General features: G+C 40.5%; 1 protein-coding gene across 2 annotated transcripts; it reads left to right on the forward strand.

Moving 5' to 3' along the window:
* Positions 1-519: 519 nt before the first annotated feature.
* Positions 520-11,687, forward strand: otoa (otoancorin). 2 transcript variants are annotated; one of them, XM_034610968.1, is made up of 29 exons: positions 520-695; positions 1,501-1,581; positions 1,675-1,733; positions 1,821-1,842; positions 2,012-2,066; positions 2,439-2,577; positions 2,834-2,896; positions 2,998-3,191; positions 3,272-3,420; positions 3,808-3,926; positions 4,023-4,165; positions 4,921-5,026; positions 5,143-5,358; positions 5,438-5,608; positions 5,799-5,939; positions 6,089-6,138; positions 6,800-6,920; positions 7,046-7,164; positions 7,262-7,403; positions 7,579-7,772; positions 7,855-7,945; positions 8,031-8,157; positions 8,268-8,458; positions 9,173-9,322; positions 9,410-9,552; positions 9,927-10,063; positions 10,207-10,304; positions 10,418-10,571; positions 11,174-11,687. In XM_034610968.1, the coding sequence occupies exons 2-29, from the start codon at positions 1,524-1,526 to the stop codon at positions 11,254-11,256; spliced, it is 3,435 nt and encodes a 1,144-aa protein (XP_034466859.1). In that variant the 5' UTR covers positions 520-695; positions 1,501-1,523; the 3' UTR covers positions 11,257-11,687. The 2 variants fall into 2 exon arrangements, with proteins under 2 accessions (XP_034466859.1, XP_034466858.1); XM_034610967.1 differs by lacking the exon at positions 520-695 and having other exon boundaries at positions 710-1,581.
* Positions 11,688-12,396: the final 709 nt, after the last annotated feature.

Consider the following 12,396-nt stretch of genomic DNA (forward strand, 5'->3'; position numbering starts at 1 on the left):
ATCCATTACCGGAACATTCATTACCACTCGTTGTTCAGAAGCCGCTGCTGTGAGTTACCAGCTTCCTCTGCATGTAAATAAAGTTTTTCTCTGTGGTCACCTCTGTTTGTTGGTTTGTTTTTGGTTGTGTAATCCTGTTTGCACGATTCATTTGAATTGGAATACGATCCGAGGAATAATCTTTGCGTCCTGATTTGCAACCTCATCCACAGCTCCCACACGCTATGCTCTTGGTGTGTTGCTATCTTGCTGTTGCCGTGCATCATTGTGTCGGATTCAAGTCTGCATCGGTTAAATTCAAATATTAGAGTAAAAGTCACAGTTATACATAGGAGTAGAGTTTTTCAACAACTTTTTAAGCTTTAACTCATCTTTGTTTAACAATGCTGAGTTAATTTCATGGTTCACATGAGAATGCGTCAATTAAATATATCTCTCTCGCTCTCCCTCCCTCTCCCTCTCCCTCTCTCCCTCCCTCTCTCTGTCACACGCAAACAAGCACACAAACACACTTTGTCATTATACACCATGCACCTGCTTTGAGTAAGTAGAGGTCAAATAACCACCCAGCTCTCATCAGACGTGACAGAGAGGCAGAGGAAGAGGACCTGCATCCGCCACTCATCTGTATTCAGTTTTTTTTATACATTAAATTGTTTGTTTTTCAAATCTACCAGGGACCAGACGCAGATTCTGTGAGTAAAACCTAATTATCCCATGAATCCGAAAGTTATTTGTTTTCCTTTTCAGTCTTTGTGATGTGTAATTCTTCTTGAAACTGTGTTAAAACGTACGTAGAAGATACATACACTGGGCTATGTATGTGCATTTAGTATGTTTTAATAGTTATTTTTAATGTTGATTAATCGTTTTTCATTAGTGATGATCCCTGTGATGTTATTTAATGTATTATACAATCAGAAAATTTTATTATGCATTAAAACCTTGTCTCACTTTAAAAGAGATAAATGGTCTTGGGATAATATATATAACTTAAAGAGGTCATTACAAGTCTAATATTCTTATTTCGAACTCAATTGTTCGTCATCATCGGGCATATTTAAATGAGAAGTCAAATTATTAGAAGGCAAATGAACTCGATGATTACACATGATCTACATGCAAATGTTTGAAGTCATATGTAAATCAAAGCTGTTTTTCCTGGGAAGTGGACAAAATGTTGTTCCCTGGTACATCGTGTACATTTTCAGACCTGTTTGTCACAGGATGTTAACCTCCAGGTCCCCAGAGTCTCCCATCGCATGGGTAACACCAATGGTAACTTGGGCGGTATGATCACAGGTCCTTAGAGGAAGGGTGTATGGCAGACATGTGTTCACATGGAGACAGGTTCCATAACATCTGGAGACTTGATTACAAAATCATGACACCTTGTAACCTTTCATGTCATGGGAAATAAAACCCACGAGGAATTATTAAACAAACCTGGGAGAAACTCACTTGTAAAATGTGATGGACAGTTTCAAACATATTCAACAGACAGGCAGGGAGGACCTCTCACCATGGCCTCAAAAGGAGGAACATTTCTCCTGCTACTCGCTGTAGCCTGTGCAGCCTCGGGTGAGCAGCAGCGCCCTCACACAAAGTTATTGTCCATTTATAATTAGCATCCATGTTATTTATGTGTTATGTGTTTGAACATTTCGTCCCCAGCAAAGCCTCAATATAAGATGCCTGGAAAATTTAACTTCAAGAACATGGCCCAAAAACTGGTGAGTCATTTGAAGGAGATACAGTCTATAGAAACTCCCATGAGGAATTTTCAAATTGACCTTATCTGCTCTGCTCTTTTCAATCAGATGATGAAGTGCCAGAAAATGGGTGAGAAAACTTGAAATGAGTTGAGTGTGTGTGTGTGTGTGTGAGTGTGTGTGTGTGTGTGTGTGTCATTGTGCATGTGAGGGCCATGTTTACACATGACTCACTAACTATGTGAATTATTCAGTCCAGTCCTGACGTGTGTTATCTGTGCTACGTTGCTGTGTTACAGGATACCAGATGCCTACGATGATGCAGCAAAGCCCTGTTTTCAATTACAGGCAACTGTGGGTTTGGTTGATTTCCTGGAGAGAGTTTTTATTGAGTTGTTTTCATATGTTTTATTCCTCTATTCGTCCTTTTTAAAGCAAACTGATATGATTTGAGCCGTTACACTTGTTTTAGCTTCGGAGGAGATTTATTCACTTCAAGTTGAGAACACGTGAAGTCAAGACACGGCAGAGCAAGGCCCTCGGCTCCACCTGAAGACGGTTGAAGGATGCGTATATATGACAAGGAGGCAAAGTGCTCCTGGAAAACAGCATAGTTTTGTTTGAATTTGTCTGGATAATCAAATGTCAAGATGAATAAACAAATAAAACACGGCTCATGATCTTTATCACCAGCTCCACTCACTTGCTTCCTGTCTCCAATCTCAGCGATTTGCCTGTGGAGGAAACAAACGAGGACTTGTCCAGTTCCAACCTGTCCACGTTTCTTGATGCTCTGAAATTAGCCACAGAGGACGCAAGCAAAGATTCACTAGGCCGGGTCACCATGGCTGACTCAGATGAAACGGTGTGAAGACGCACATACACACCAACAGTCATCCACACATACCCACATGGTTTTGCACTTAAATCTCATTTATACATTATGTGTTCACAAAAAAACAATCGTTGAAACATGAAATCCATTTTCTTAATATGTTGGTCACAAGTTAGGCACTGAATATTTTCCGGAGTAAATCTATGATCTTAATATTCAACATTTTATTTCATTCTTTTTTATTTGTTAATATTCACGTTGATTCTTTTCTCTGTTTTTCTTTTAGCCATACAAGATGTGGAATTGTACCAAACTTCAACAAATGATCAGACTGATGAGGAACTCCTCTGTCAGTGCACTAATGCCAACATCTTACCAACAACTAAACTATCCATTAATAAATCAACATTTCTCTCTGGTAGTGTCATCATACCTGACATCTCTCCACAGGAAGCATCTGCATGTTACATGCAAGCCGTTGTGGCCCCCATGTCCTGGACGACTCTGACCACGGCAGGTGAAAACAACATGGACCCAGGCGAGTATGACGCAATGGTGTGGGCGGCCAAACCTGCACTGCCAGATATGCTTCCTTCAAGACTGAACCTTCCTCTTGAAGTAAAGGCTCAATACATGGAGAAGATGTGAGTATGATTTGATACAGTGACCTTCTTTGTTCTCTCAGCAACTTTCCTTAACATTGTAAAACTTCTGTTGGTTCCAGCATGAACATGATGCGGGACATGTACGACACCATGTCTGACCATCAAAGAGCTTCTGTGGTAAAATGGGTAAAAGGGCAGATCACTCAGAATTACTTCAACTGCACAATGACGCCAGCATCTGACTCAGGAGGGGAGTCAAGGCCATCAGGTCAGTAAACGCTCTCTGCAATAATAAAAACAGCTACGCACTCGTTTATACAGTATTCTATGAAGGACATAAAATGACATTAGTAGAAAAAATAAATAGATAAATAAGTACAGGAAAACATTTATTCTGTTGGTAATGAAAAAGGCTACTCCTTTTTTTTTTTAATAATACATTTTTACATTTATTTATTAATTTATCTACATTTATTTTTCTATTTATTTTGTATTCATTTATTTATACATTTATTTACTTATTTATATATTTATTTCTGTGTCCAAATGTAAATGAGAGCAAAGAGAAAAACTAGTAGAGTACGAGCCATAAAAGCAAAAAGCAGCTTCTCTGATGCAAAATCATGTGATTGAATAACAATTATTTATTCTGTAGATTCTATGGAACGCTGCAAAAGTTCACTGAAATGGCTGAACTTGAAAGCGATGAAAACGTTTGGGCCTTACATCTCCCGCCTAACTCTGCACGATGTGGATTCCTCTCCCAAAGAGATGGTGAGGTGCAAAGGATGATAAAGAGCCTCTGGAACTGGAAGTACCAAATAACAAGATTTTATGTTGGTTGATGACCTTTCGCCTTTTCTCCTCCAGCTGTGTGAATTTTTCAAGTCGGACCGGTTCACATCCACCTTGAGCAGAATGAGCAAGATGAAACCCAGCCTGAGCAAGAAGTTTCTGGAAAGGATTCAGGAGTGCTACGGTGGAAGTGGGGAGTTGGCGAAACACACAGACAAGTATGTGTATTCTTGCACCGATGTGTGAAGGTTACTGCATTACAGCTGTTTTTTTATCAGGACCTTGTTTGCAAAAGATGAGTCATCATGCTCAAAAGGAATTAGGGATTTCCACTTATCATGTAGTTTCCTCAGAAATCAGACAAGAGCAGATGAACATACTTTAATGTCTAAGTTGTTTATATTCACCAACCTGATGCTGGAAGTAGGGGTCTGCAGCGCCCACTAGTGGCAAGGAGATTTAACTGCAAGGCGGAAAAGGTTAACAAATCAATGAAAAGATAAATTTTAATACAATTTTTTAGTGCACCATTTTCAGAGTGGTTTAGCATTTCGACAGACATTTTCTAATTTAATAATTTAGCAAATTTTGATTTAATATCAGATTATTCTGAATATGTATCTGATGCACAAAATTTAAAACATGCAGTGGTGGGAATAATAGGTTATATATATATCTTTGCTGCAGGTTGAAATATAAAATGTTCTTAAATTTCTATACAATGTTGCTGGCCAATCAAATTAATATAAATTTATAAATTTTGCTGCATCACTGCTTTGAATATAATGTTATTATATAGACTTCCAGCATCACTGATATTGACTGTCTGCCACAAATGTCAGATCTTTGCTTTGTTATTGATTCTGTTTGAGGTGGAAAAGTCTTAGATGTACCAACTAGAGAAAGAGAGCATCGCCACAGTCATTCACTCACTATAAAAGAAAAATGCAGTCATCCCTTTAACCGTCCACAGGCTCGGCACACTGGCTTGTTATTACGATGCTCCAGACCTGCCTCCTGATCTCAGCAAGAAACTCCTCTCTCAGCTTGACAACTGCAACAACCCTAGAAGCAGAAAGGTATCACTGACTCGCTTATTCTTTCACACATGTCCCTCTTCAGCCGGGACTGAAGTTACACATTTCATGAATCTTCTCTTGTTGACGCTTTGTGTTTTACTTCATCCTAACTGAAGCTGAGGAAGCACCTTGTCCAGTCTGTGATGTCAAGTTCCAACGCTGCTCAGTCAGTACATGAGCTGGGCAGTAGCGTTACCTTGTTGTCTCCCAAACAACTGTCCGAACTCCCTGACACCGATCGCGAAGACATCCTCAAAAATACGGGGCCCAATGTCCGGTGGACGAAAAGACAGCTGATGGCTCTGCTCATGTCAAAACAGGACGGCAAAAAGGTGAGCATGCAGGGTTGGCAGCTTGTCTCAACTTCTTCTTCCTTCCCTCTGATACTTGTCTCAATCTGCTTGACTTTAGTGTAAAGAGGTTACACTTGAGGAGCTGATCACCCTCCAGTCAGTTGTAGAAGGTTTGCCGAGGTGCATGCTCAAGCGCATCAGAGCCCGGGAGATCCTGGATGATCCAGATGCTCTGAGGAACATCTCAAAGAGGATGAGGAGGGGGCAGCTGAAGACCATGCTGATGGGGGTGAGTGAGGAGAGGGAAGCGGGAAAGAGACGCTAACTACAGAGCAAACCCGAGAGAATGATAGATTATATTAGAAAACAAAATCCAAGGAAAGCAACAGACAATTTTGAGTGAAAAATGATGTGTGCTGTCTGTGATATCATTTACAGTCTAAACACAATCTCAGAAAGAGTTCAATGTTTCTCTGTAGCTGCGTAAAGATGTGAATTCCTCGGAGCTGTTGTCGAAGCTGTCCGACCCTTTGCTTCGCGTTCTGTCTCTAAACGTCCTGAGGAAAACAAACAGCACTTTTTTGGACCAAGTGGAGACAAGAACCTGGAGTCAGTCACAGGTATTGCAGATGAATGCTCTTTTTGTTTTATCAATCAGCCATGAATATATCATTTAATTGTTGAATAAGGCGGTTTCAAAGTTAATTCTGTAATGAGATTCATAAACAACTGGTGCAATGTTTCCCTCTTTTATTGTTTTTTTCCTCAGGCAGCATACCTGGCAAAAAAGATGCATGACCAAAATCCGTTAAACTATAGGTAAGATAAGAGATCTATCTCATCAGTCATTAAATAAGACAGTAGCATCCTGGAGCTTCTAAAATATCTTTGATTATATATAATGAACCAGAATGGACCTTAGTAGAGCATGTACCTCGCCAAAGCCCAACAGTCCCTTTAAATTCAATCAAGCCGCAACAAATTTCACACACTCATTTATATCGGTTTCCTAAATGTCCCTGTTTTTTCTTTCCTTCAAGATCCATGAAATATTCTCAAGGAAATTTGTGAAAATGTAAAAAAGAAAATGCCTATCTCGCAATGTTAAAGAAAGTGAGAAACAAATTCATGCATCTGCTCCTTTGGCTGGACCCACGGAAATGTAATGGCTTCTTTCTTGTCGCATCTTTCCACCAAGTTACATGGAAATCCGTTCAGTAGTTTTTACTTAACAACAAAACAAATCGACCAACAAACAAAGTGGCCAAAAAATAACCTCTAGAGGTGATATTGAGAAATGTTTCTCTTCAGGACCTCATCACAGAAAAGGAGCTTAATCAAAGTCATGTTTACTACAGACTTAATATAAAATGTGTATATTATAAGTTGTTTTCCATTATCTGCATATTCTTGTTGCTGTATGTGAATTCTCTGCTATGGCTTCACATGCGTACTTTCTAAATATCATTGGCTGAAACAGGAGGCTGCGTTCACTCCTCCAGGGTGTGACCTGTAAGATGATTGGAACAGTTGCGGACAAAGACTCACTGGACATGGCTCAGGCCATAACTGAGAATCCACAGTGGCTCTCCAAAGTGCAGGTATATATATATATATATATATATATATATATATACATATACACATATACATATATACATATACTCACACATACACGTACAGTCATCTGTGAATTAAAACCTAATGATAACAAATGTGTTTTCAGGCGATATGTGCGTCCCGAAAGCTTTTTGCGACTTTGGAGAAAAAGAGACCTTACTATTTCCGAACCATCACAGAGGAGGAGCTGGATGACACTCCTACGCTCTTGCTTCTTCACCTGCCGTAAACAGACACTCTTCATTTTTCCTGTCTCGTTTCGATTTTCCTGATTTTCTATAATAAAGTGTCACAGCCTGAGATCTCATTTCCATTGTCCCAGGCCTGCCAAGGTGAAGGACTTGCCTGACTCGGTGTGTCCGGTCTTCCTCGACAAGATGGAAGTGGCCAACATGAGCTCATTACCAGTGCGCGCCCCGTCTCGCCCTGCACTCCTGCAGAGGGCGCTGCGCTGCCTGTCCAAAGTACGCACAGGGATGCATGCATTTAGTGCTTCAATGGTGGTGGAGAGTGAGGTTTAGCATTTCAGCCCCAAATCTCTTGATGATGTTGATTGTGAAGCCATTTAATAAACGCATTAAACCACCAGTATCACATAATGAGGCCAGTGGCTTGAGACGTTTTTCTGTACATTCGCAGGGGGAGGATTTGTCCGAACTGACCACTGAGGATGTGTCCAGGCTTGGCCAGCTGTTGTGTGAGCTGTCTGCTTCCCAACTTCGCCTCATGAACCCTGATGTCATGCGCTCCAGCCTGTGGGACATGGCCACCTGCCTGCATATTCCTCAACGCCACAGAATGGATCTAATACAGCTGCTCATCCAGACTTATAAGTAGGACGTTCTCCCTGTGGGCACTGGAGTTACTACAGAGAAACATAGAGGAAGTGTGATGCATTTTTTTCTTCTTCTTCAGGGATCCATCTGATTGGTCCGCAGAGACTATGGAAGCACTGGGCCCTCTCCTTCTTTTGGACGACAATGCCACATCTGCTCTGCCCAATAAGGTGTGAATCTTCTTTGGTCTCATGATGCAGCTCATGATATCCTGTTTTAAACCTATTCCACTCTCCCTCTCTCCGTCTCTTTTAGCCCTGGATGAAGGACGTTCTCTATTTTCTGAGGTCACGTCTCCCCTACGTCTCAGACGCTCTGAAAAAGAAATTATTTTATCTCACCATCACCCCTCCATCAAATTCAGAACGCAGAAAGAGGGCAGGTGAGGAAGAGACATCTTGTGTGTTGTTAATTTTTTCCATGTATGATTCTGCTGTATACCTTTCTATTTCTCACATGTTCTGTGTTTCTTTGCTGTTCTGTTTCTCTCAGCGGACATCACCAGTACAGGAACACCCACTATATCGTTGATGGAGGAGTTGGAAATGGACAATGTCTTTTGGATGCCTGCACAGATGGACAAGATGTCAATAGATACCTTCGTCTCTACAGTAGAAACACTCGGCCGCGTCACTGACTACAATGCAGACCAACTGAACATGCTCGGAAAAAAAGCAACTGAGGTAAAAGATGTTAAATGACCCTCAGAAATACTGATCTCAATTAAAGGCAAACTGTTGAATGGTTCAACTTATTTAATCACAAAAACCATAAACTGAAGATAGAGATGGATAACATGACTTCTGTAAAAGTGAAGCCAAAGTGTCTTGATCTCCCCCTGGTGGCTGGCTGCAGTGTAGATCATAAGTCCCACCTCCTCCATGTTAGTAATGATGTATGTCCAAGTGCAAATTTTTCCAGAAAGTTTGGTTTTAATTAGTTATTTGATACTAAAACAGGGTTAAACGTAATGGCTGACAGGTGAGACTAACTCCCCATTGGTCTAGCATGTGTTTCGGAGAGACCTCGATATCGCAGCTCCATCCCCCGACTTCTACTCCAACTATTTTAATCGCTTTAATTGCTGGATAGCGGAGCAAGTGGCGACACATCATCAATCTCTTTATACAATTAAATGGCCTGGATAAAAACACACACAAATAATTTATAATAATGTACTATTTAAAAGCTCAAGTGTAAATAAAACAATAATTCATTTTGACAAACATAGAAAAGTGCATCCCAAACATTCTGTCCACTTAATTTTTTGACCAAGAGCTAGAACGTAAACAGTTATTAACATTGTCTCACTGAACTGGGTACAGAGAGTCTGTTGATATAATGTTTTAAAGGGGAAGGCTGAATGTTTGAATTTGTGTTTTCTTGTGTGTCTGCAGGCCTTTGGCCCGGTGTCACAGATGACTGAGAGTGTGGTGATGCAGATGGGATGTATAATCCGGGGCTTCTCGAACACAGACCTGGCGACGCTCCCCATCTCTCTGGACGCTATGGAGGACATTACTGGCTGTGGCTGGATGGAGTCGCAGGTGAACTAGAAACAGCTTCGCATGCTCACGACTGTTACACTGACGATGCTCGTGATGTCGCCTAATTGTGAGGACCTCTCTCAATAGATGGAGTCAGTGTGGATGGGTGTTGCTAAATACAACAACCTGATGGCCCAGGAGCTGGGAGCTGCAGAGATGGTCATGCTGAACCAGTTCATCTGTGGCCTCAACCACAGCGAGATCAGACAGCTCGACATGGAAGCCTTCAAGTTTGTGCAACATTCAGAACACACACATATCACAGTCTTCCTGCTTTTCCTATTCACAAATTAGTTTAAACCCAATTAATTTGTCATGAAAACTGACGAAAGTACCACCACTACTGCTAGATTACAGAGCACAGCAGGTATTTACATAAAAATCTTCCAACAGAATTATTCACCATGTTAGGCTGCAGAGGGCACTGTGGCTCAGCAGAAGTTATATAGTGTTGCTTTAACCTCAACTATCAATGCAAGATTGTTATTGCCTCTCCCCCATATTTTTCATCTCTGGTCTCAATGTCTTATTCAAAGCAGTACTAATCATTAATAAAATGTTACAATCAACGGTGAGAATAATCTCAAACTCGTGTGTGTCACAGGGATGCTGTCGGCTCGATGGGGGATATTCAGTGCCCCTATCAGGTTGCACGCCAGTTGAAAAGTCTTGCTGTGTCAGCGTTCGGGGAGCCGAGCAGCTGGACTGAAGCACATGTGTCTGACTTGGGCAACATCATTGGTGAGGTCATTTCCTGTGTCTCTGTGTTTTCTCTCTCTGCAGGAAACCAAACTCCAGTGTAATATTCCTCTAAACTACGTCAGTACTCCACTTCTCCGCCTGTGAAAATACTGAACCCCCCCCCCCCCTTCTCTCTCCCTCAGCTGGGCTGGACAGAACTGAGTTGGCTTCTTTGAAAGAATCTGTTTGTCCATTTTTTAGTGAAACTTCCATCCCGCTCATACCAGCTGACAACTTTGCTGTAAGTAATTTTTTTAAGAACTTTGTTCAGTCTCTCCATTACACGTTGTTGTTTTCCTTAACTACTTTTCCTAGGTCTCTGATTTGTGTGTCACTTCCTGTTTTTCCCTCCAGGGACTCTCTGCTTCTCAGCTCGAGGCTCTGGGTCCTGACAACGCTGCCATGGTGACCACTGAGCAACTAGCAGCTCTTGGGGACGAGCAGCAAGCCGCTCTCAAAAGAGCAGGGACTGGGTCTCAGGAGGAAAAACCGAACACTAGCGAGTCAGGTAAGAGGACACGTGTACAATGCTCTAAATTCACGTATTCTTCAGACGGTTTTTAGATTCTTAATACCTGCTGTGGAAACCTGGTTTGTTAAAACTACTACTAAAAAGTCTATGGTTAAAGCCTAAAAATATTAATTTCATGTTCCAAAAAAACGTAGTTATTATTTATTATAAAGGCACTGGAAACTGATTTAGACTTTCTATGAGCTGTAATCACCCAGCACACCATTTATGGCAAACCTACAACAGAACAAGAATAAATGACTTGAAGGATTTGGTTTCCAAAACTCAAAATCCTCTTTTATTTGAACTGAACTAGTGCAATTGAATCAGATTTCAGTGACAGGCAACAATCGCAAACTCCACAATTGTCATTTTGAGTCAAATAGTGTCACATGACACAAGCACAGTATATGAAATCACGTTTTTCCCTTTCAAGTGAGAAGAGAAAAGCACAAGCACAGAAATATTCCATGTGCATTGAACCAGAAAATTGTGATAATGTAGCACGCCACCGTTCACAGTATGCAAGTGTCTTCCTGGTTTTTAAGGGTTGTTATAAAAATTAAATAATTCAATCCTCTTATCCCTCTTTCATCCAGGAGCTCCATCGCTGAGTGTCGAGGGGATCTCTGCTTTCATGAAGCCCCTTCTGGTTTTCCTCATTGGCCTCCTGTTCCTGTGAGACCAGAGTCACCACATCCAATAGAGAAACCTGCAGCTGCTTTAATTAAACACATAGCCATAGTTTGTTATTTCTACTATATATTTCTATCAAATTAATTGACTGTAGACCACAATGTAATTCTTCAAGTTAATCTTATTTGTGATGAAGACATGTTTTTCGCAGATTGTGAGATAATTTCCCAATCACAGAACATAATCAAATAACCTGGTAGTACTTGTAAGGAATTTTTATTAGGAAAGTTTTATGAATCAGTTAAATATTGTATGTTTATCTATTTATGATAGAGTATATATTAATATAATATAGAGGAATATTTAATGTTTGTCAGTCTATAATGGATGTCTTAAGATCTCACAATCTGGATATATTTGATACTGTGCTGACAAAATGGAGAATCATAAATGATTAAAATAAATATTATTAATACACTTACGGTTGCAATTGTGTTTTCAGACAAAAGTTAAAACACGACCACGTGCCAGTTTTGATTAATTTTTAATAAACATTTGGTTAGAAATTGTCTTGTCAATGCAAAAATTTAGAAGGTTTAACAGGACAGTGTGTTTTAAAGCACTGGATGATCTCCTGAGAAAGTGCTCACAGGTCGCTGACGACTACAGGACAGTATTTTGAGGCCTCAGTGATGACGATGTGTGGTTATTAGCTCAGGCTTATAGATTCTGTGGTCTGAGAAGTTTCAGTGAACCAGCAGCTTTCAAGACATAAACCACAAAAAACAAGGTGCTACTAGACAAAGAAATCAAATCAAAACACAGCAGGCAAAAATCATTTAAGCGTTCACAACGTAACATAACAGCTCTACTGAATCTTCTGGGACCTTTTGTATCATGACACAGTTCAGTTAAACGGTTGTCAAATTCAGTCTATGTGTGTGTGTGTGTTGATGTGGACTCTGAGTTGAAACCTGACCACCAATAACACGACGGGATTCCTCTACCACAGCTTAAGTCAGTATTTTTTAGCGATACCAAAGACTGAAGAAAAACTCATCAAATACAAAGTTCAACATGTCCTCATGTCCTCAGACAAGCATAATGAACAAGCATAATCACATGCTCACTGACTACACGCTTGTTTACTGTAATCTCATAAAAAAAGCTTTAGACAAACATATGC

Source organism: Hippoglossus hippoglossus, chromosome 16 (genome assembly GCF_009819705.1).
Source record: "Hippoglossus hippoglossus isolate fHipHip1 chromosome 16, fHipHip1.pri, whole genome shotgun sequence".
In the NCBI taxonomy this organism is placed as follows: Eukaryota; Metazoa; Chordata; class Actinopteri; order Pleuronectiformes; family Pleuronectidae; genus Hippoglossus; species Hippoglossus hippoglossus.